The sequence below is a fragment of the Pinus tabuliformis genome, chromosome 6, assembly GCF_031772625.1.
Source record: "Pinus tabuliformis cultivar Carrire ecotype Pingquan chromosome 6, CPIR1, whole genome shotgun sequence".
NCBI classification, from domain to species: Eukaryota; Viridiplantae; Streptophyta; class Pinopsida; order Pinales; family Pinaceae; genus Pinus; species Pinus tabuliformis.
The window spans coordinates 1,601,268,633-1,601,291,114 of NC_142292.1; the positions used below are offsets into that span (position 1 = coordinate 1,601,268,633).

Below are 22,482 nucleotides of genomic sequence, written 5' to 3' on the forward strand. Positions count from 1 at the left end.
AGCTTTCAAATGCTTTGCTGGTATTCTCCTAGAGGGAAATATCCATGGCATGCCGGGTTATGTTCATATCTTAAATATATATGCCCCATATAGAGAAAGAGGGGAATTCTGGGACATATTCATATCACCTGGCATAATGGAACTACAGACCCCCATTATCGTAGGGGATCTAAACTGCACAATAAGCTTGGATGAAACTTGGGGTTGTTTCAGGAAAACTGACCCTCTGGCAGGGAAAATCCAAAATGCCACTATCATGAACAATTTTGTAGATATCTGCCCCTACAAAATCTCTCCCACATGGGACAATGGTCGCTCGAGCTCTGCATATGTGGCAAAAAGACTGGATTGATTCTTAATACATGAACAATTAATGGATCGATTGGGAGATGTCCGAGTAAATACCATCAGTAACTTTATATCTGATCATAGACCCATCACTCTATAATGGAGAGAAAGAGTACCCCATTTGGGACTCCCTTCCAAATTCAATAGAACATTACTGCATGATCCTGACTTTAATAATATGGTACATGACACTTTGGGAAAATTTTAATATTACGGGTTCTTGGGAAAATTTTAAAATTTAATGCTGAAATTATGTTCATAGTTATTTGTTCATGCATGGTGACTGCTGTCTTCGAATTCTAGATTGGACAACGTCCTCAACTCTGACACAGAGAATGCAATAAAAAGTTTTGGAAAGGATACAGAACGGAAAAAACTTAGCTATTTGAAGAAAGGATCATAAATCATCTTATAAATTATGTAATTAACAATGATCTGAGATGGCAATAAGAAGTAAAAAATATTAGGTATTCAAATTATAGAAAAATAGAATTTACTCATTGTACTTTTCATAGTAAACATTAAATTCAAGGCACAAATTTAAAGTCAAAAGTAAAGCAATATCAAAGAACAAATTCATTATGAGAATCCTCAAAGAACTAATGACGGCTTTCTACTGAAAATGGTCCATGAAATCAGTTCTTATGTAGACTACACCATTGATGGTTATATGAAAATAATAACACTCACGGGTGAGTGAAAGTCCGATATTTTATGAAAACAAAGAAACTAAATATAAATAATCAAATTACCTACAAAATTGTAAAGTGATTCACTGAATAATGAAAAACTACAACCGAAAAGACTGTCCAGATCCAACCTAAAATGTTCCTAAATCTACGCCAAGCCTTTTCACAATGGTGTTTCTTGTTTCATTTGATTTGACCAAGACGATAGAGTTACAGTAACAATTACCAGAAAACCAGACTTCATATTGTTGATGATAGAGCATCTCCAAATGTGCTGTGTTTAGAATGTGGGAGATCTGCAGAGAGGACAAGTGCACCTCTGATAACCGATCCACTTGTCCAAACATTCCATATGAAAAACATGCCCACATTTAGCAACCCGACGGATTCGATCAGTCGCCTGGAAATCAGTGAGACAAACAGCACATGTAATATCTTCGTGGCCATGTGCTCTTAAACTGCCGTATTCAGTGACGGCCGGTAGTTTCTCACGGAGAATGTGTAGAGGGATGTCACCGGGGGACGAAACAGTAGAGAAGATGAGGCGGGAATTATGACCAACAGAAGAATGATGAGTAGTCGTAGCGTTCAGAGGGGCGAGGGGCCAAAGAGTGAGGGGTTCCTCGGGAGGATATTGATGGGAGGCTTCTTCCAAAATCCCAAAATTACGAAGAGGGGCGAGAAGCCAATTGACAAAACGCCTGGCCGACGCCAATACAAAAACAAGGACGAGCAGCAGCGTAGGAACACTGCGGACTGAGGAGCTGCTGCGTGCATCGTCCCAGAAGCGGAGAGAGAGGGAATGCATGGTGTCAGTGGGTTGAGGTTTGCCACTTAAAAACTCTGGAGAGGAGCTGTGAGATGTGGCTGTCGAGCCGCTTTATCACAATCAATCGTGTGGACTCACGGCCATTTGGTCAGTCACGTGATCGGTTAGGTTAGGTGATCGTATTAAGTGGAATTGCATTATTTAGATTATGTGACTTGGAGTACGGCAATTGAGAAGAGTTGCCTGAATAATTGAAATGAGTAGACATCTGAAGCTTATTGGTTCAAATTTTTGTGGTAAAAAATTATCATATTATAAATTGATAGATTAAATGTCCCATTTTTATTTGTTGGCTCATCCATGTTAAAGGTGGGATGGTGCAAAAATCTATTTGTTTGGCTTATGCGGTTGGACGATCGTCTCATCTGTGTTCTTGTTATGGAGGGCCGGTTTGCTCGTCCTTTCTTTCATCCCTCCATAATGCTGGACTTGTAGATGGGTGCTTGTGACCATCTATTATTTGTTGGCTATGTTGATAAGGGTACTGGTAATTATGTTTTGTTTCATGTTTTTTTTTTATTATTTAGATGAATGGTATTAGGATGTGGCCCTAACCATGGGTTAGATTTGTCAGTTTTTCTATATATATATTTTTAATACATCTTTTAAACCTGATATAATACTTGTATATATATATATGAAATATAGGAGTTCAGATATGGAATTTGAGTAAAGAAGATATGCTTGATAATTAAGAAAAAGAAAGATATTCGAGATCCGAATTTGAAGAGCAAATTAAAGGTAGGCTTATCAGAAAAACTCAACGGTTAATTTGATAGATTACAAGTTAATTTGGAAGGTGAATTGTGAACCATTAATTTTACACAAAAATGTTGAGTCAATTTCAAATATAATTAAAAATTATCAGCGACAATTAATATATATTTTTTAAATCTGTGAAAACGAGTAAGGAGATTGTGAAAATTGTCCAATGTGACAAGTTGCTTGGTTTTTAAATTATTAATCGGAATCAACGAAAATGCCGTAAGGATGTTTTAAATAACAAGAGCATATATAACATGTTACATGTTTTTTTAAGCATTTGCATATGCTTTCAAAATTGTTTGATGTAACATCTCAGCGACCCAAAAATCCAGCGCTGCAGGACAGCAACTTCTTTCGTATTAAATATTTGGTGCGACGTACAATATCACAGTATACTTTATTTCAGGAGGTGATTCATGAGTTAGTCCGACTCTTTCTGGTGTTCAAAGTTGAGTGTATAAGAATTGTTGTGGTGTATACGTTAAATGTTTTGGAAGTATTTTTGTTTAATTAGTTAAAAATTTGATCAAGAATTACAAATCTAAAGTTTTGTTAGAATTATTAGAATTTCATAATAAAAATATTTTAAAACTTTTTAAAAATACTAAATCTAAACAAGTGTTGCATGCAGCCGATAGTCCCTGCAGTAAGCGAATGGCCTCCCTCAAGCACAAATGAAGCCCTTTTTTGATTTGTGCACCATTTCTCGTGCTTTCGGCAAAGAAGCTAGCTGACATCAATTCATGTGGGTGCTGCACAGGACGATCATACTATCATAACAGTGCTTGAAAAAGTCTTTTCCGGATAATATTTTACAGGCATTGTGGATTGTTTTGCTTCTTTAACGATAGTTACACCAAGTATCAAATAGACAAATCTAATCAGTGAATAGTTGAATGATATCATGCAGGACTTTTCATTTCATCCAAGATGGGACGACGACGGTAAGAGGAAACATAATGCACAAGTCGATCACTCGAAGAAGGTTGGAATTTTAAATTTATGTTAATGTAAATTCGATAACAGTGATTATTTTTTAATACACTCGATTTTAGGTTTTGAATATTTTAGAAACGGTTAAATTTCTTTGAATTTATATATGTAATTTTTTTTTATAATAATTTCTTTGTATTTAGATATGTAATTTTATTATTGAAAGCAGTTATTTTCAGAAGAATAAAAATAGGTCACTTGTCTACTTCCATAGAAGCAAAAATAATATCAAAGTTAAAGTGATTACCTTCAGCGTCAGAACAAAACATTTTCTAGATTGGGGAAGGTGTAAAATATGTCACGATTCTAGATATGACATTCTATTTATTTTAAATTTTCATTTGCAATTAAAACGAAAACTATTCTATATTCAATATGACCTAAAAATTTTATTTACAATTAAAAAAAACTATTCTATATTCAATATGACCTAATATATGATAAAAATTAAGTTTGTTTAGAAAAATAATCAATTATTAACTAACTGAGATCATAAAAAATGGTATGTTTGGTTTTTATAATTATTTATTTCAGGAATCAAATATGATGTAAAAATCAGAAATGCTTTTTTTCTTCGGAAAATGCAAATACTAACATATTTCTTTCCATCATAAAGAAATAAAATTACTAACTTTTATATTAAAAATAGTTTTTTATATGAACCTTATAATCTACAAAGTAGAAAATAATATGAATACAAATACAACTTTATTATTATTTTTGAAAATGTTTTTTCAAATTCAGAACATATGTGGTCTGATGTCTATAGATGTCTATGGATATGGGTGAACAATTTCAGGTTGTCGCACCCTGGGAAAACTGAAGAAGTTGTGCTGAAAATTTTCAGATAACAACTTTATATCTTGCAGATGGATTCCTCTGTTGACATTGGCAAGAGAACATCGAAGCTAAAAGAGACTAATAAATACAAGTATTAGGGAATCAATTCAAAAGAAAAAAAATGCAATGGAGGATATCTAGAATAACGATGAAGTTTTTCATAAGACCATGGGCACTCCTGAGTGCGAGGATATAGGTTTCGTAAAATGTGGGCACTACTGAGTGTGAGTATACAGGGTTCGTAAAATGCTGCAAGAAGCAATGATGTTTAGAACTCAAACATGTGGGCACTCCTGAGTGTGAGTATACAAGGTTCGTAAAATGCTGCAAGAAGCAATGATGTTTAGAACTCAAACGACTACAATCTAATATCTTATCTTTTAATTTTATTGAGGACGACATCTACAACTTACATTCATAGGCTTGACACATAGCTGTACATATACAACAAAATGAATGTTCATTATTTTCACAGAATCCCATAAAATCCTTTGAAGACATTTGTACAGGGTGCTGGTGCCTGATAACACAAAAGGTATGGGTTCAAAAATGTAGTTTCATTATCAAGAGTAAAGTTACCAGGCTCAACTCACCAAAGAGTGAAGATTGACTAGTGATCTAGAAAAACTCACTAGATGACTTATAAAACTTCAAATAAAACCACCAAATTTCAGAATAAAAGAGATTTTCCATTCATAGTAAGGCTTGCAAAGGTTAATAATGGATATTTTCAATAATAACTCTTTTCAAAATAGAAAGATGATACTATTTACCACAAAAGACTCCGGATTTTGGAATGTTTGACACATCTTCTAGTTGTCTGTTATGATAGAAGGTTAGAAACAGAAACATATGGACAAACCTTAAATATGAAATCAGAGAAACCACCTCTGAAGCACTTAGCAAAGCAATAATAATGAAATCAGAGTGAAATTAATTCCTGATAAATTAAGCAAACACTTTATATAGTAAAAGCTTGAGTGATAGAAGCAAAACTATTACCATGAATAGATGAAGGGAACAACGCAAAGAATTACATGCCATCAAATAACCATGTTAAACGTTCGTAGAAATTCAACATTTGTTTATGGTGAATATTACATTAAATGGGGAACGCTTAGTTCGGTCTGTCTTGATTATTTCTACAACTATATCTCTCGATATAACAAGATCACCCATACGGTGGGTGGAAGTATCTCAACTCAGCCTTATACCTGAATCGAACCTTCCAGATCTGTTGCAGCAAACTTGGAAGTCTAATTTGTTGCGACAATTCATTCATTCCGATAGGTATTAGCGACCCAATTCCTTGGTTTCCTTCTAGACCCGTTGTAGAAAACTTGGAAGTCTGATTTTTGCGACAATTCATGTGTTGCAACAGGCAGTAGCAGCGCAATTCCTGCAGAATTTGAAACTGCATGTGGCTTTTGATGGGTTTGCTAAGATTCCAGACCTTCCTCTTCAAGCGATATTTCCAATTCCCTTTCAATCATGCTTCTGGTTCGAAATGTTCTGGTTATAAATGTACAATGTATAAACATTCAAAGTTCAGTTTTTCAACTGCAAATGATAGCGTTGATGTTTACACCCTCTCTCAACCTCAACCACATTAACCTTGGTGAATTGATTAAGCAGAATAACATAGGAAATGGCGAGTGGGATTACGAGTTTATTTTTTTATGACAGGTGTCCAATCTCTGAGAGGTGGTGGCAGCGAGTAGTTGAGAGGTGCAGCAAGGCGGTGACACAATTGCATGGCAAGGCCGTGAGTGAACTTTGGATAAAATTTGTTTTGATGCCGATTAAATTTACATAAAATGTTATGAATTAATGCTGGCCAAGGCTAGCATTAGTCAGTTTTCTTTTGATTTATCTTTTAACTTTATCCTAACTTTATCTCAAAAAATGAGTTTTACCCAGCGATAAGACTCCCAAGATTTTAGTGCATATGATTGGCCAGTTAAAAAACTGTCAATATTTATTGTTTTAGTTGAAAGTAATGCTGGGGAGAGCGACATCGATTGCAATATACCTGCCGTGTACTTTGGATAAGATAAGATTGCCTTAATATTTTTGCATCGTGCAACGTGAAAGCTGCAATAAGACCTCAATTGTTTGCTAAACAAAAAGCTTTGGGTAAAATTTTGTTGAATAAAATTGGGAGCATCAAATTTAGATTAAAATGCGAAAACACCGAAAAAAAACTTATTTTTATAAATTAATTTAATTAAAATTTATTTTAATTTTGAATATTTATCGAATTAAGTTTTTTATTTTTTAAAATACATTGAGATATATATATATATATAATTAATTATTAATTTGAGTCATAAGAATTAATATAGATATTTTTTATTTAATATAAATTAAATTACTGAGTATAATTATTATAAGTTTTTATTTATTTTTCAAATGAATCAAATATTTATTATACCACACTAGATTTATTTTACTTTCCCATCTACGAAGTGCAGAGATATTACATCTTTCTTGAGACCAAAAAAAAAATCATAGTGAAAAAGTATTTGATTTCTCTTAGCATATAGTAGATGCACAGTTAGGATGAGGAAAAATGGTGGGCCACAAAATTTTAAGTTTTTTATTTTATTTTTTAATTTGTTTTTAGCAAGTTTTTAATAAATTTTTAAGTGAATTTATGATATTATTCTAGATTCATCTCAAGTCATCATTCATGATCAAATCTCTCTTGAGATGCAAACCTCTTTTGTAGCAAAAAGAGATTGATCCTCTAAACACTTACTTTTCTCTCAACTTATCCAAACCTGAAACTAAGCAAATTATACTAGAATAAGACAAAGGGACCTGCTAATTAATTAGGTTTGTACAATGATTGCATTCATAACTGTAAGTGAAAACAGTCATTTTTTATTTTCCTCAATTAGTACAATGATTTTGGTTATATTTCTAAAAAAAAATTGGCAGAGATTTTTTAAATAAAAGTTGTCAAATTTTATAATTTTTAGTGTGAAGAAGTTTTTGATAAACTAAATTTATTTCCGCCATCAAAAACATGATTTAAACACTATACCTACAAAAAATTTTAATTTTTTTTATCCAAACTACCACTCGTAACTGTCCAGACAATTTCTCAGCCTCAATAAACGATTCCCTTAATATAAACGATTCCCTTAATATATGTTCAGTTAACTGTAAAACAGAAAGCCGGATATCTGGGACCTCGTTATAAGGTTGTAAGTTTACTTGATTCGCGGTTGTTTAAAGTGCGAAATTTTCATAAAATCGAAGTATCCTCAACACAAAAAACCGTGACATTTGCATGGTTACAAATGCAACGGCCTGAACGGCGAGGCCAGCGGTTTAGGATGTAGGACGCTTTGATACTTGGGATACCTGGATTTCGTAATATGCTCCCTCGACGAAATTTGCGATAGGCGCATACCAAGCACTTGTTCTAATTCCAACGCCTCTCTTTCATGTTTACATTCTAACCTGTGACCAACTGTAAATTGGTTACCGTTACCGTATTTTTTTGCTGGGTAAGTGATTAAAGAATGTGGATGTGGTTAAAGGATCAAAGGTGGAAGTTTTTTTATTTGTGTTCTGTCATGGAGTTGGGGACAGGTTCAGCGGCAATATTGATTTAGTGGCTGGAATAGCTCAGTTGGTTAGAGCGTGTGGCTGTTAACCACAAGGTCGGAGGTTCAAGCCCTCCTTCTAGCGTAGATATCAAGCACGTTTGTTTAAAATTTGTATAAATTGCATTGCAGAATATAGCTTTTTAAAATATTTCCAGCGTAGATATCAAGCACATTGTAAAATTCAAAAGTCTTATAAATTGCATTGGGGAATATACATTTTTAAAAGTGGTGCTGCAGTGCAGAATATTTATTTTTCAATATAAAAATTTAACTTAACGAAAAATAAAAGATAAACCAAATATAAAAATTTAAACCAAGAACAAAAGATAAACCAAAGAAATATAAATTGCATTGCAAAATATATATACAAAACCAAATATAAAAATTTAAAAATTCAAAAGTCGTATAAATTGCATTGCGGAATATACATTTTTAAAAGTGGTGCTTTGCATTGCAGAATATTTATTTTTCAATATAAAAGTTTAATTTAATGAAAAATGAAAGATAAACCAAATATAAAAATTTAAACTAAAAACAAAAGATAAACCAAAGAAATATAAATTACATTGCAAAATATATATACAAAACCAAATATAAAAATTTAAACTAAAAAGAATATACATTTTTCAATATAAAAGTTTAAACTAAGAACATATAATTGCATTGCAGAATATATATACTAAACCAAATATAAAAGCTTAAACTAAGAAGGATATACATTTTTCAATATAAAAGTTTAAACTAACAAAAAAAAAATAAACCAAATAAACTAAGAACAAAAGATAAACCAAAGCTATATAATTTGCATTGCAGAATATATATACTAAGAATATATATTTTTCAATACAAAAGTTTAAACTAAGAACAAAAAATAAACTAAAAAGTATAAATTTCATTGCAAAATATATATACTATCCATATTAAATGATTAAAACATATGCACTTTAATTTTTTTTGGGGTAAAAATATAAGGAAAAAAAAAACTAAACTAAGAACAAAAGATAAAGCAAAAAAGAATAAATTGCATTGCATAATATATGCTAAATAGCTTGTTTCATTAAATTTAAAAGATAAAAACTAAGAAAAAAAAATAAAACAAAAAGTCAAATCTAAAATGAATGGAAGAGAGTCACTAAGAGCACTTTCAATCAAATATATATTTTTCAATATAAAAATTTAAGCTAGAACAAAAGATAAACCGAAGAAGTATAAATTGTATGCAGAATATATATACTATCCATATTAAATGATTAAAACATATACACTTAAATTTTTTTAATTAAAAATATAAGATAAAGCAAAAGCAAAAAAGAAACTAAGAACAAAAGCAAAAAAGAAACTAAGAACAAAAGATAAAGCAAAGAGGAATAAATTGCACGGAATAATATATGTTACATATCTTGTTTCATTATCTTGATAAATTTAAAAGATGAAAACTAAGAACAAAAATTGAAACAAAAAGTCAAATCTAAAATGAATCGAAGAGAATCACTAAGGGCACTTTCAATCAAATATGAATCATATTGTCACCAGTGTCATTGTAAAAAATATCAGAACAATATTAATATAAACAAATATGAAAAAGATACATTTCATATTTGTATAGATAGATTTTAATTTGTAGGGAGGAGATTATAAATTATGGAACTAGTGACTTTATTAAGAAAAGCAGTTTTTATTCATTTTTTGAAATGGTAGGATATATTTTAATTTGCATAAATGGGCTCTTAAGCTGTAATTTTTTTGAGTTCAAAATTTAAGGAAAGATTTTGATATTTCTTAACACTTGATAAATTCAAAGTTAAAACCAATCAACTACATCTATTTATATATATAGTCTACATCTATTTATATATATAGTTACATCTTTTTTTTAGTTCAAAATGTGAAGAAAGATTATGATCTTCCTTGACACTAGATAAATTTAAAATTAAAATCAATCAACTACATCTATTTATCTATATAATTTAGAAAAAAAAAGATATTAAGTTAAATATATATATTTGAATTTCAGAAATGTAATTTTTATATACTGTTTAGAATATTTTTTATAGTAAGTATAATTTTTTTATGTTTATTGAATAAATTTAAACACAAAGTTATAAAAAAACCTATAAATCATTATTATTCCATTTTACATAATAAAATGTAAAAACAAAATTTATATAAAAGATGAATTTATAATTTATATGTACTTGTACTGAAATTGAAAATTCCAGTTGTTTAGAGTCTATCTACTACTATACCCTTTTCAGGGAATGAAGAGTTGTTGGTAATCAAACACATCAACATCCATAATGAAATAAGAACACACCATTTTGCCTGCATTATTTTTGTACTTCAGTTCGAATAACGACGGTTTGTCAATGAATCCACGGTATTATTCTTGTGAACTGACAAGTTCCAGATCAAGAAGCATGCATAATGTTATGCATGATATTATTTTTTGAATTAATATGTTCCGTGGTATTGTTATGGTATTATTCTTTTGAATTAATATGTATGCATGTTGTTAAGATTATTTAGTGTTAGTCATGAATCAGAGAGAGATGATACGCTGTACTATTCTCATTGTCAAGAAATTGATTGGTTATTTTATCTACTCCCGTCTATTCCATCTTCCAATTAGATGGTTGATGTAACAGGGTAGTTTGCACATAATAAGGGAATGGAAGTAGTAGTTTAGGGAGGCTAAGGAATTGCGCTGATGTGCTGATGGTTAAAAGTGGATTTCGGAGGAATTGTCGGTATGGTTAAAAGTGGTTGGGTAAAACAAATTCAAAAAATCTTGTAGAGGTAGTGTTTGAATCATGTTTTTATGGTGGAAATACATTCAGCGCCATCAAAAACTATTAAAACACCTAAACTTATGAAATTGAACAGTTTTTAGTTGGATTTATAGAAATGCCAGCTGAATTTTTTCAAAATATAACTGAAACCATAACTTTCGGGAAAAAAAACAATCTTGTTAGACTACGGCTTATATTACTGGCATATGTTGTTGTGGATTTAAGTTGTTGGTTCCTTCGAATCATGTTTATTTATTAATACTGTGCCAGACTTTTTGAACCCACATTGTATGTTCTGCGGTAGGTTTTGAAAAAAGAGAAATTCGTAGGCCATTAAGATCTGCAAACTTATGCAAACTTATGATCTGGGTCAAGTTACCCAACTTACCCTTGGAACTGTGGACCTTAGAAACCCTTTTTGAGATTGGTAATTCTATTGGTAAATTCATATATGTGGATCCTTGGTGCAGAGGTGAAAAGGACAAGAGGATTGCATGGATACTGATTGAAAAACCTTACAAGGGCGGATATCCTGATCACATTGTGATTGCATGGGATGGAACCAAAATCAACCAAAGGCTTGATTTTTGGGGGATTCCATTTTGCTGTTCTAGATGTCATCATACTGGTCATCTCATTAAAAATTGCAAATTCCGATTGAAAGGAAGATCCAAGAGGCATCAACATGACCAGGGCAGGAACGTTGGATCAGATCCGGAAGGTAATTTTATACATGAAAATCTCCCATTTTCCCAGGACACTGCCCCCAGCGAGCAATTATACCCTCAAGATCGCACGGAGGCCCCAAGCAAAGCGGCTTTTATAAGCTCCCCTACGCCCGAACCCATTGAGATCCCACCTGTTCCTCTTCCATCGTCTATGGACAAAGGTGACTTTGTCGTAGGATCCCATCCTATTCAGATCCAGTCCCGGTCTCCATCTCCGGTCTCTCCATTTGCAGATAATCCGAAAGGAAAAGGCCTCGCGCCTTCGCCTACCCCGCACAACTCTCCTGTACAATCGGTCGTCAACAAGTCTGACAGTGATCTCGACATTTTTCTCCTCAGGAATCCCTCGGTCCTTGAACCCCTCACTATTCACAAACTTGCTTCCCCTCCCCTGCCATCCATAAGCCCTAATTCTGCAAGGAATATCACGGTACGGAAAAAATAGAGGGGTGGCAGCAGGCATTTTCAGGGTAGGTCGATTGCCTCTGATTATGGTATTACAAACCTGTCGCTAGTAGAGGTCCCAATTTTGGAATCTTCTGGAACACAGTCCCTTAGAGCATGGGAGACTGGACAGCCGTCCACATGACCTTTTTAATATCCATGAATATAAGGGGCCTGGGCGCAGCCCCCAAATTTCTGGCGCTCAAGAATATCTTTCTCTCGGCTCTTCCTAAAATTATTTTCATACAGGAAACAATGCATTCAAGCTCAGTTACTTTGGCTTTTTTCAGGAAGATGTTTCCGGCCTGGCATATGGTTTCCACGGAAGCTACTGGACAATCAGGTGGATTGGTTGTGCTGTGGGACCCCACATGGATTAATGCGAGAGCATTCAAATGTTGCGCAGGCATCCTTATTTCTGCTTATGCCAGGGGACAATCTCTCTCCATCAATATGTTAAACATTTATGCTCCATGCAGGGATCGGCTTTCGTTTTGGGAAAAGTTAATTGACTCTGAACTATTGGATATGGAATCCTTAATGATCGCTGGGGATCTCAATGTCACTTTAGAATCTGATGAAGTTTGGGGGACGGGCAGGAAGAATGATCCCCTGGGAGAACGACTAAGACAGGAATTTTTAAGCAGGGATTTGGTCGATATACGGCCGAGGAAAAGGATGCCTACATGGGACAACAAAAGGTCTGGTGCTGCCTATATTGCGAAGAGGTTGGATCGTTTCATTGTAAAGACAGGGATCATTGATGCATGGGGCATGCCGATATCTTTCACAGGTTCTGATTTCACATCGGATCACAGGCCCATCTATTTGGCTTGGAAAGAACTGGATCATCAGCTGGGTTACTCTTTTAAGTTCAATAGAGTTCATCTCGAAGATCAAGATTTCATCGAGGTCATTCGCAAAAAATGGAAGGAGATAAAGGAATCTGAAATGGCTCTTTTTTCCACTTTCAGAGAGAAGATTCAGTGTCTCAAGGTGATAACAAAGGACTGGAAAATTCGAAAGAAACAAAAAAACAAACAGGCGTTTGCGGATATACAAAGAAAGTTATGCTCCCTTTTAAACTCCACAAGCGCTGATTGTATGTCTTTTGAAAAAAGGAACAAAATCAGAGAATTGGAGAAAGCCAAACAAGCGATATTGCAAGAGGAGGAAGCCACATGGAGGCTCAAAAGTAGAGCGCTTTGGCTCAGAGAGGGTGATCGAAATACAAATTTTTTTCATAAATTTGCCAATGCCAGACACAGTATAAATTCCATATGGCACATCCAGGATGGAAATGGTGGCATATTATCATCACAGCAAGACATCTCTGCTGAAGCGACAATCTTCTTCCAGAGACAATATAGCCGTCAACAGAGTAACATATCAGACATTTTATGGGCTGTGGACCTCATGCCTGAAATGTTCAATGATCAGGCTAATGATAATTTTTTCTGCCCCATAAAGGAGGAAGAGCTTCAAGCGGCAATCAAAGCATTTAAAAAGGACAAAAGTCCTGGGCCCGATGGCTGGACCATTGAGTTCTTCTCATTCTTTTATGACATCTTCAAAGATGACTTGTTAAGGATGGTGGAGGCTTCACGGTTATCTGGAAATATAAACAACGCCATTACTTCTACATTTATAGCTCTTATTCCAAAAAAAGATCGATCTGAAACGTTCCATGACTTCAGACCGATTGCCTTATGCAACATCCTCTTCAAAATCATCTCAAAGATCATTGCAGAAAGGATGAAGGCTGTGTTAAATTCATTCATCTCAAATCAGCAACATGCCTTTCTCAAAGACAGAAATATCCTGGACGCGGTGGCTATGACTCAGGAATGTCTTTTCTCTATTATTTCAAAAAACATTGATGCTGCTATTTTGAAGATTGATTTGGCTAAAGCTTATGATTGTGTCGACTGGGGTTTTCTTAGAATCCTGCTGGCAAAAATTGGTCTCAGAACACAATGTATCAACTGGATAATGGCATGTGTTGAAAATGTCAAATATGCTGTCATAATCAATGGCATTCCAACATCCTTTTTCAAAGCTGAAAGAGGCCTCCGGCAAGGTTGCCCATTATCTCCATTATTATTTATTCTCGTGATGGACACTCTTAGCAATCAGATCAAAAAAGCGGTGTCGGATCAAAGATGCAGGCCTGTAAAAATCTGTAAAGACATCTCCTTATCTCATAACTTATTCGTTGATGATGTTCTTATCTTTTCCATGCTATGTAGAAGGTCCTGGAGATGCTTACATGATACTCTTCTTAAATTCCAATCGGCATCGGGTCTGGTGATAAACAAGGTAAAGTCTATGTTGTATCATAATGAATCGGATATGGATACTGTATTATGGATCTCCGAGTTATTTGGTATATCACAGTCCACTATCAGGAGTGGATTCAAATACCTTGGTTACACATTGAAAGCCAATGGATATGGGAAACGAGACTGGAGCTGGCTTACTGATAGATTTTTCAAAAAAATCTCTGGTTGGGAATCGAGATTTTTATCTCTGGCTGGAAGATTCATTTTGGTTCAGGCTGTGTTATCACAATTATCGGTATATTGGGCTCACTTGTTTCATCTTCCAGTCTCAATCATTAAAAAATTGTGTTCTTTAGCAGGTAATTTCTTGTGGGGAGGAAAATCTCATCAGTCCAAGATTCATTTGGTTAGAATGGACTCCATATCCAAGCCGAAGGAAACTGGTGGTTGGGGGCTCATTAATATGAGAATTTTCGGGAAGGCTTTACTTTGCAAATCTCTCTTCAGGGGCATCTTCGGTTCCGGTCCATGGAGCAAGATTATCCAAAACAGATACCTAAAAGGGCGCAGTTTGGTGTATTGGTATCGTAGATCCTCTATTGGTATTAAATCAGGCTCTGCTATTTGGAACAGCTACAGGAAAATACTGCCCTTCTTTCTTGAGAATCTTCGATGGAGAATATTTTCGGGTTCCAGTATTTATATTGGTATCGACCCAATTGTGAATGGCTTGGAATTGATGATACCAAGATGCCTGATAACCTTCCTCCAATCAAAGGGCATATTCACGTGGGACAGGCTAATAAAATCATGGACATCCTCATCCCCTGTATGGATGGACGAAGAGGACTTATCGCTGCCCCCTCACATGAGACCATTATGGGCTTCGGTGATCCTGAACTTATCAAGCAAAGGCTTTCAGCGCTCAGGTAATAAAGATAAATTGGTATGGACTATAAAGAACTCAACTCAGCCGATTCGGGTCAAAGACATTTACAATGCAATGATTGATGGTCCCACTGCTGGCTCTGTCCCTTTGTTTCCTCTATCACTATGGAAAGTGACATGCCCGCTCAAAATGATTCTATTTTCCTGGCTGGTCTTCTCCAACAGAAATCTCTCTTGGGAGGTTCTTCAAAAGAGGGGCTGGAATGGTCCGGGCCGCTGTTCCATGTGCCACTCAGATCACGAGACAAATGCTCACATGTTCTTTCAATGCGCCAACTCTCTACAAATCTGGTATGAATTGTCTTTATCTTTTTGTTTCCCTTACCGAGTTTTTGCTTCTGTACAGGAGGGCTACAGGTGGTGGAGTGAGCAAAGTATTCCTCTCCGCTCCTTGTTTGTAACGGTTGTCTGGCTACTATGGAAATGGAGAAATGATTGTATTTTTCAAGATCACAGAGCCCCTCTTGCATCCATACTGATGCGAATTACTGAATGTTCAATCACTCCTATCTCGTAGGGATTTTTTCCTACAGGTTTTGATGATGACATTTTTGATTTCATTCTCTTTCTACAGTCATGGCTTTCGCTGGGCTGTTTTGCATATGAACATTTTGTCGTTCCTGCCTCCTTCATAAGGATTATATGTCATATTATCTGTTTCAGCCGGTTTGGGATGCATCATCCATTATCTGCATTTCTCTCTTTCTTATTTCTTTTCAGGAACGCTGAGGTTCATCCAGGCATGAATATCTGACTATGTATATGTGTTTCATTATATTCTCTTAATATAATCTATCTGGTTTTTTCTCTCTGAAAAAAAAAAAAACTTATGCAAATTTTAGGATTTTCAATTATGATAATTTACTAATCAGTGTTTTACTAAAATACCAAGATGCACATTAACTAGTGCCATATCACCTACATGAGAGCATTGAGTATCACTCAAACGAAGTACAATTAGTACGGCGTTGGTCGCTAAATATGATGGTCTAGTTAACAGAGCGGAGAAGTAGAGCAACAGAGTTGAAGTACGGACCAAAGTTGACTACCAAAAATAGAGCCAAAATTAGAGGCAGGGATAGCATTGGACCCAAGAACGTAAGTGAGAGCCAAAGTTCTTAGATTGATGAATTTTAGATACCAAAATCCTACCGGGCATGGTGGTCTAATTTGTAAAGGACAGAATAAAAATCAAGCCCCACCCATTTTTGTTGCCAATAACAACCCTAACAAGTAAGCCTCCGCATAGGAATTACCAGCGCATAGGAATTACCAACGCATTGTACTCTCGATTAAGGGGAGAGAAAGGAAAGGCAGAAGACAAAATTGTCATATAGCCACACTAGGACAAGAGACATGAGAAAACTTACAGTCAATGTCCAGGTTAATGAAGGTTGTATTGTATTTAACTGTCCTAATCATATAATACTTCTCTCTCCATTAAGGCAATCTGTGTGTTGTGAATCTAGTTTTCAGTGTGGCTATTGTTTAAATTTTCTCGTGCATAATTATATTATATTAGTAAATATGGTTGATATAAATTTATAGAAATAAATAGTATAGATTTATAATAATAATAATAAAAATAATAATATTATAAAAAAACATTATTTTATAAAATATTATTATTAAATTATAATAATATGTAATGTTAGGAATAATATTATAAATCAAAGAAATTATTAATATTATAAATTTTAAGATTAATATTATAAAACTTAAAAAGATTAATATTATAAACTTGAAATATAATAAACATAAGGGTTAATATTATAGATCCATTACAATTTACATCAATAAAATCAAGGTATTATTAATATTAATAAAACTAAGTAATTAATATTATAAACCCAAAGGAACAATATTATAAAATCAAAGGAATAATATTATAAATCCTAACAATTATTAATATTATAAATGTAAAGCATTAATATTATGAACCCAAGGGATAAATAAACCTAAAGGCCCAATGGATTATTGATATTATAAACCCAAGATATTAATTTTGTAAACCCAAAGGATTAATAAACCCATGGGATTATTAATATTATAAACCCAAGAGAATGTTAATATTACAATATTAATGGATTAATAAACAAAAAAGCTTAATATTATAAACTATTAACTCTAGGATTAATATTATAAAAGCTAGGATTAAGATATTAAAGTTAAGATTAATATTATAAATGTTAAGATTAAAATACTAAAGTTAATATTAATATTATAAATCCTAATATATTACTATACATATTATGGATTAATATTATAAACCTAAGATATTAATAAATCTAAGGGATTATTAATAATATAAACCTAAGTGATGAGAATTTCATATTTGATTAATGTTTAATGCTTTTGACTTAGCTTAATGGAGAAGAAATTGACAAATTAGTGTGATTGCTAAGATCATTTGATTTGTTTGCTTTAATAGATTCATCTTAATCACAAAAACATGAAAAACATTTATCCTTAAATTATAGTGTTGTGAAAAAGTGTTAAAAAAGTTTGACTTCTTGAAAGTAACCATGAAAGCTCTAGGGTCATTTTAAATCCTCAAGGTGTGTCTTTCTGTGCTCAAAAGACATTTTTTTTTACTTTAATTTTAAATTTTTGTAAGCTTTCTCCATTTGAACATATTATTTTTTCTATGTAAACATAATTAATTAGCATAACTACATTAATAAATATGTTTGATATATGTTGTAGGCGTCAATTTAAATTTTGCTAACAATTTCCATTTCGGATATATTAGCACAATATAGGCATACAAGGTAACTCAATATGCTCAATATATTATTTTATTTTTATTTTTATTTTTATAAAACTTAAAATAATAATATAAATATTTTTAAAATAATGAAATAATCCTGACCTAAAGCTACCTAAAAAATAAACCTTAATTACTTTAAGTAAAAAATAATAAAATTGAAAAATTCCTTAATTTGGTAGATCTAAATGGAAGTATTCCCGTGGATAAATTTGAAATAATTAGAAATTATTTGAAAGAGGTACAAAATAAATATATAAGCATTTGGAAAAAAAAATTTGATTGTGAGTAGCATTGTCACATTTCTTTCTTTTCTATTTTTATAATGAAATGTAATTTCACATCCTCCAATTTGTTATCCTCAAAATAGGGATAAAATATGAAACTGTCATTGTGAGGTAAGACTTTTTCAACCATCAAAAAAAGTGTATGAGCTTATTTCAAAAAGATTTAACATAAAATATGAAAATGTCATTGAAAATTTAAATGTTTTTAATAATTTATTTTAGATAACTTTAAATTTGTTATTAAACTGCATACATACAAAATTTGAACTAAAAATGCAATGCCTTACATATTCATAAAAAATAGGTATATGCAATTTTCCTGTTAATTTACTTATTAATATTATATTTTAATATTAAATTTTTTTATTAATATATATCTACTTTGTTTCACATATTAAACCAATATATTTACAATATGAACCAACCAACTATTGTAAGATAGTGAAAGCTAAATTTAGAATTTTCCCAAAATAAACAATCACGAATACAAAAAAGCCTAAAACCTTAAGTCTCTGAAACCATTTTCACTGTGATAGCCGTGAAACCTAATGTTTCAAATTTTCTGCAATAGTAAACTCTGAAAGAAAAAAAAGTGGCTCTGAAATGAATGTCAAAGGAATACTGAACCTGTCTTCTACACCCTCAGAATTCAAGTTTATGCAATTGTATCGTTTGGGTGACCGACCACTGACAATTCCACGGAACTTCTGGATCATATTCCTGAGGAGTAGAACATGTGTTATCTCAATATAATTAAAAATCCAAGAAGATGGATGGGCTTGCTGAAATAAGAACAAATAATATGAAGAAATCAATTATTTATCCATTCATTAAGGAATTAGTTATCATAGTTTTGAAACTTGATCGAGTTCAGTGTATGATGGGAATTAATGGGAAGAACGAGATACCTTGATTTTGATCTGGACATATTGACCTATGAAATTCTGTATAACATTACTGCACATAAGAGATGTTTAAGATATTTATTTGAGATGAAATATTAATTTTATATTAAAAAATATGTTATCTTTTCAATTTTCTAAAAAAAATAAAAATTTAATTGTAAGACAAAACAAAACAAATTTTTTTAAATGTCTTAACTTAAGATCCAATAAATATTTTTTTAAAATTTCTTAAATTAAGACAATAAAAAAAACAGAACTCTTTACCTTCATCCTAGAGCACTCAAGAAACAAATTTTTTTACATTCAAGTATCTCGAAGTCATGCCTTCAATAGGTGGCAGAAGAATGCTAAACAAAGGTGAATCAGTAAGCAACCCATAGGTGACATCTCCCCCTCACGGGCCCTTAGAGCACGGATGCCTGAAAAAGACCTACAATGATGTGCATCATCTCCCTCAATATTCGGGGTCTAGGGACTACCCTTAAATATCTAGCCCTCAAAAACCTGTTGTTATCTCTATATCCATTCATTATTCTCATCCAAGAAACGATGCACAATGTTCCTATGCTATTGAGTACTTCCAGAAAATGTTTCCAACTTGGCATATAACTACAACAGCTGCTATGGGTCTCTTGGGAGGTCTAGTGGCTTTATGGTATCCGAGATGGATTAACATGAAAGCTTTCAAATGCTTTGCTGGTATTCTCTTAGAGGGAAATATCCGTGGCATGCAAGGTTATGTTCATATCTTAAATATATATGCCCCATACAGAGAAAGAGGGGAATTCATATCTTCAAATATATAGGAATTATGGGACATATTCATATCATCTGGCATAATGGAACTACAGACCCTCATTATCGTAGGGGATCTAAACTGCACAATCAGCTTGGATGAAACTTGGGGTTGTTTCAGGAAAACTGACCCTCTGGCAAGGAAAATCCAAAATGCCACTATCATGAACAATTTTGTAGATATCTGCCCCTACAAAATCTCTCCCACATGGGACAATGGTCGCTCGTTCATATGTGGCAAAAAGAATGGATTGATTCTTAATAACCATTTCTATGCAAGCCTCTCAAAGTTTTTGTGTAAAATACTGTTATATAGGTTGATAATGTACAATTTTCCCATGACTTCTCCATGAAGTAAAAAATATTAGGTATTCAAATTATAGAAAAATAAAATTTACTCATTGTACTTTTTATAGTAAACATTAAATTCAAGGCACAAATTTAAAGTCAAAAGTAAAGCAATATCAAAGAACAAATTCATTATGAGAATCTTCAAAGAACTAAGAACTAATGGCGGCTTTCTACTGAAAATGGTCCATGAAATCAGTTCTTATGTAGAATACACCATTGATGGTTATATGAAAATAATAACGCTCACGGGTGAGTGAAAGTCCGATATTTTATGAAAACAAACCAACTAAATATAAATAATCAAATTACCTACAAAATTGTAAAGTGATTCACTGAATAATGAAAAACTACAACCGAAAAGACTGTCCAGATCCAACCTAAAATGTTCCTAAATCTACGCCAAGCCTTTTCACAAAGGGGTTTCTTGTTTCATTTGATTTGACCAGCACAATAGAGTTACAGTAACAATTACCAGAAAACCAGACTTCATATTGTTGATGATAGAGCATCTCCAAACGTGCTGTGTTTAGAATGTGGGAGATCTGCAGAGAGGACAAGTGCACCTATGATAACCGATCCACTTGTCCAAACATTCCATATGAAAAACATGCCCACATTTATCAACCCGACGGATTCGATCAGTCGCCTGGAAATCAGTGAGACAAACAGCACATGTAATATCTTCGTGGCCATCTGCTCTTAAACTGCCGTATTCAGTGACGGCCGGTAGTTTCTCACGGAGAATGTGTAGAGGAATGTCACCGGGGGACGAAACAGTAGAGAAGATGAAGCGGGAATTATGACCAACAGAAGAATGATGAGTAGTCGTAGCGTTTCGAGGGGCGAGGGGCCAAAGAGTGAGGGGTTCCTCGGGAGGATATTGATGGGAGGCTTCTTCCAAAATCCCAAAATTACGAAGAGGGGCGAGAAGCCAATTGACAAAACGCCTGGCCGACGCCAATACAAAAACAAGGACGAGCAGCAGCGTAGGAACACCGCGGACTGAGGAGCTGCTGCGTGCATCGTCCCAGAAGCGGAGAGAGAGGGAATGCATGGTGTCAGTGGGTTGAGGTTTGCCACTGAATAATTCTGGGGAGGAGCTCTGAGATGTGATTGTCGAGCCGCTTTATCACAATCAATCGTGTGGACTCCCTGGCGTTTGGTCAGTCACGTGATCGGTTAGGTTAGGTGATCGTATTAAGTGGAATTGCATTATTTAGATTATGTGACTTGGAGTACGGCAATTGAGAAGAGTTGCCTGAATAATTGAAATGAGTCCAAAATCTCAGACATCTGAAGCTTATTGGTTCAAATTTTTGTGGTAAAAAATTATCATATTATAAATTGATAGATTAAATGTCCCATTTTTATTTGTTGGCTCATCCATGTTAAAGGTGGGATGGTGCAAAAATCTATCTGTTTGGCTTATGCGGTTGGAGGATCGTCTCATCTGTGTTCTTGTTATGAAGGGCCGGTTTGCTCCTCCTTTCTTTCATCCCTCCATAATGCTTTCAAAATTGTTTGATGTTTTCAAGCAAACACGTTTTTTCGAGCGTAACCCACGGAAGACTTTCCAAATCTCATTTCCTCTTCTGGCACGAAAATTGTTTGATGAGCGTAACCCACGGAAGACTTTCCAAATCTCATTTCCTCTTCTGGCACGAAAATTGTTTGATGTTTTCAAGCAAACACGTTTTTTCGAGCGTAACCCACAGAAGACTTACCATTAAACGACAAATCTCATTTCCTCTTCTTGCACTCAGCGCGCATGTGAACATCTCAGCGACCCAAAAATCCAGCGCTGCAGGACAGCAACTTCTTTCGTATTCAATATTTGGTGCGACGTACAATATCACAGTATACTTTATTTCAGGAGGTGATTCATGAGTTAGTCCGACTCTTTCTGGTGTTCAAAGTTGAGTGTATAAGAATTGTTGTGGTGTATAGGTTAAATGTTTTGGAAGTATTTTTGTTTAATTAGTTAAAAATTTGGTCGAGAATTACAAATCTAAAGTTTTGTTAGAATTATTAGAATTTCATAATAAAAATATTTTAAAACTTTTTAAAAATACTAAATCTAATCAAGCGCTGCATGCAGCCGG

The 22,482-nt window shown here is 33.6% G+C and overlaps 2 protein-coding genes and 1 non-coding gene across 4 annotated transcripts; 1 reads left to right on the forward strand and 2 right to left on the reverse strand.

Moving 5' to 3' along the window:
- Window positions 1-1,014: 1,014 nt before the first annotated feature.
- LOC149264977 (RING-H2 finger protein ATL64-like) lies at window positions 1,015-1,869 on the reverse strand. Its single transcript, XM_089391059.1, has one exon. The coding sequence runs from the start codon at window positions 1,843-1,845 to the stop codon at window positions 1,318-1,320; it is 528 nt and encodes a 175-aa protein (XP_089247185.1). The 5' UTR covers window positions 1,846-1,869; the 3' UTR covers window positions 1,015-1,317.
- Window positions 1,870-8,092: 6,223 nt separating this feature from the next.
- On the forward strand, window positions 8,093-8,166 carry TRNAN-GUU (transfer RNA asparagine (anticodon GUU)). The gene has a single exon. It is a non-coding gene; the product is annotated as a tRNA-Asn (tRNA).
- Window positions 8,167-18,760: 10,594 nt separating this feature from the next.
- On the reverse strand, window positions 18,761-21,511 carry LOC149264979 (putative E3 ubiquitin-protein ligase XERICO). Of its 2 annotated transcripts, XM_089391069.1 has the most exons (3): window positions 20,853-21,511; window positions 19,238-19,286; window positions 18,761-19,049 (listed from the first exon to the last, which is right to left on the reverse strand). In XM_089391069.1, exon 1 carries the CDS (start codon window positions 21,432-21,434, stop codon window positions 20,907-20,909), a length of 528 nt encoding a protein of 175 aa, XP_089247195.1. In that variant the 5' UTR covers window positions 21,435-21,511; the 3' UTR covers window positions 18,761-19,049; window positions 19,238-19,286; window positions 20,853-20,906. The 2 variants fall into 2 exon arrangements, with proteins under 2 accessions (XP_089247195.1, XP_089247190.1); XM_089391064.1 differs by lacking the exon at window positions 19,238-19,286.
- Between the last annotated feature and the right edge of the window lie 971 nt (window positions 21,512-22,482).

Bases quoted from the DNA above. Each gene is read 5' to 3' on its own strand.
- LOC149264977 (XM_089391059.1), bottom strand. From the start codon at position 1,845: ATGCATTCCCTCTCTCTCCGCTTCTGGGACGATGCACGCAGCAGCTCC.
- LOC149264979 (XM_089391064.1), bottom strand. From the start codon at position 21,434: ATGCATTCCCTCTCTCTCCGCTTCTGGGACGATGCACGCAGCAGCTCC.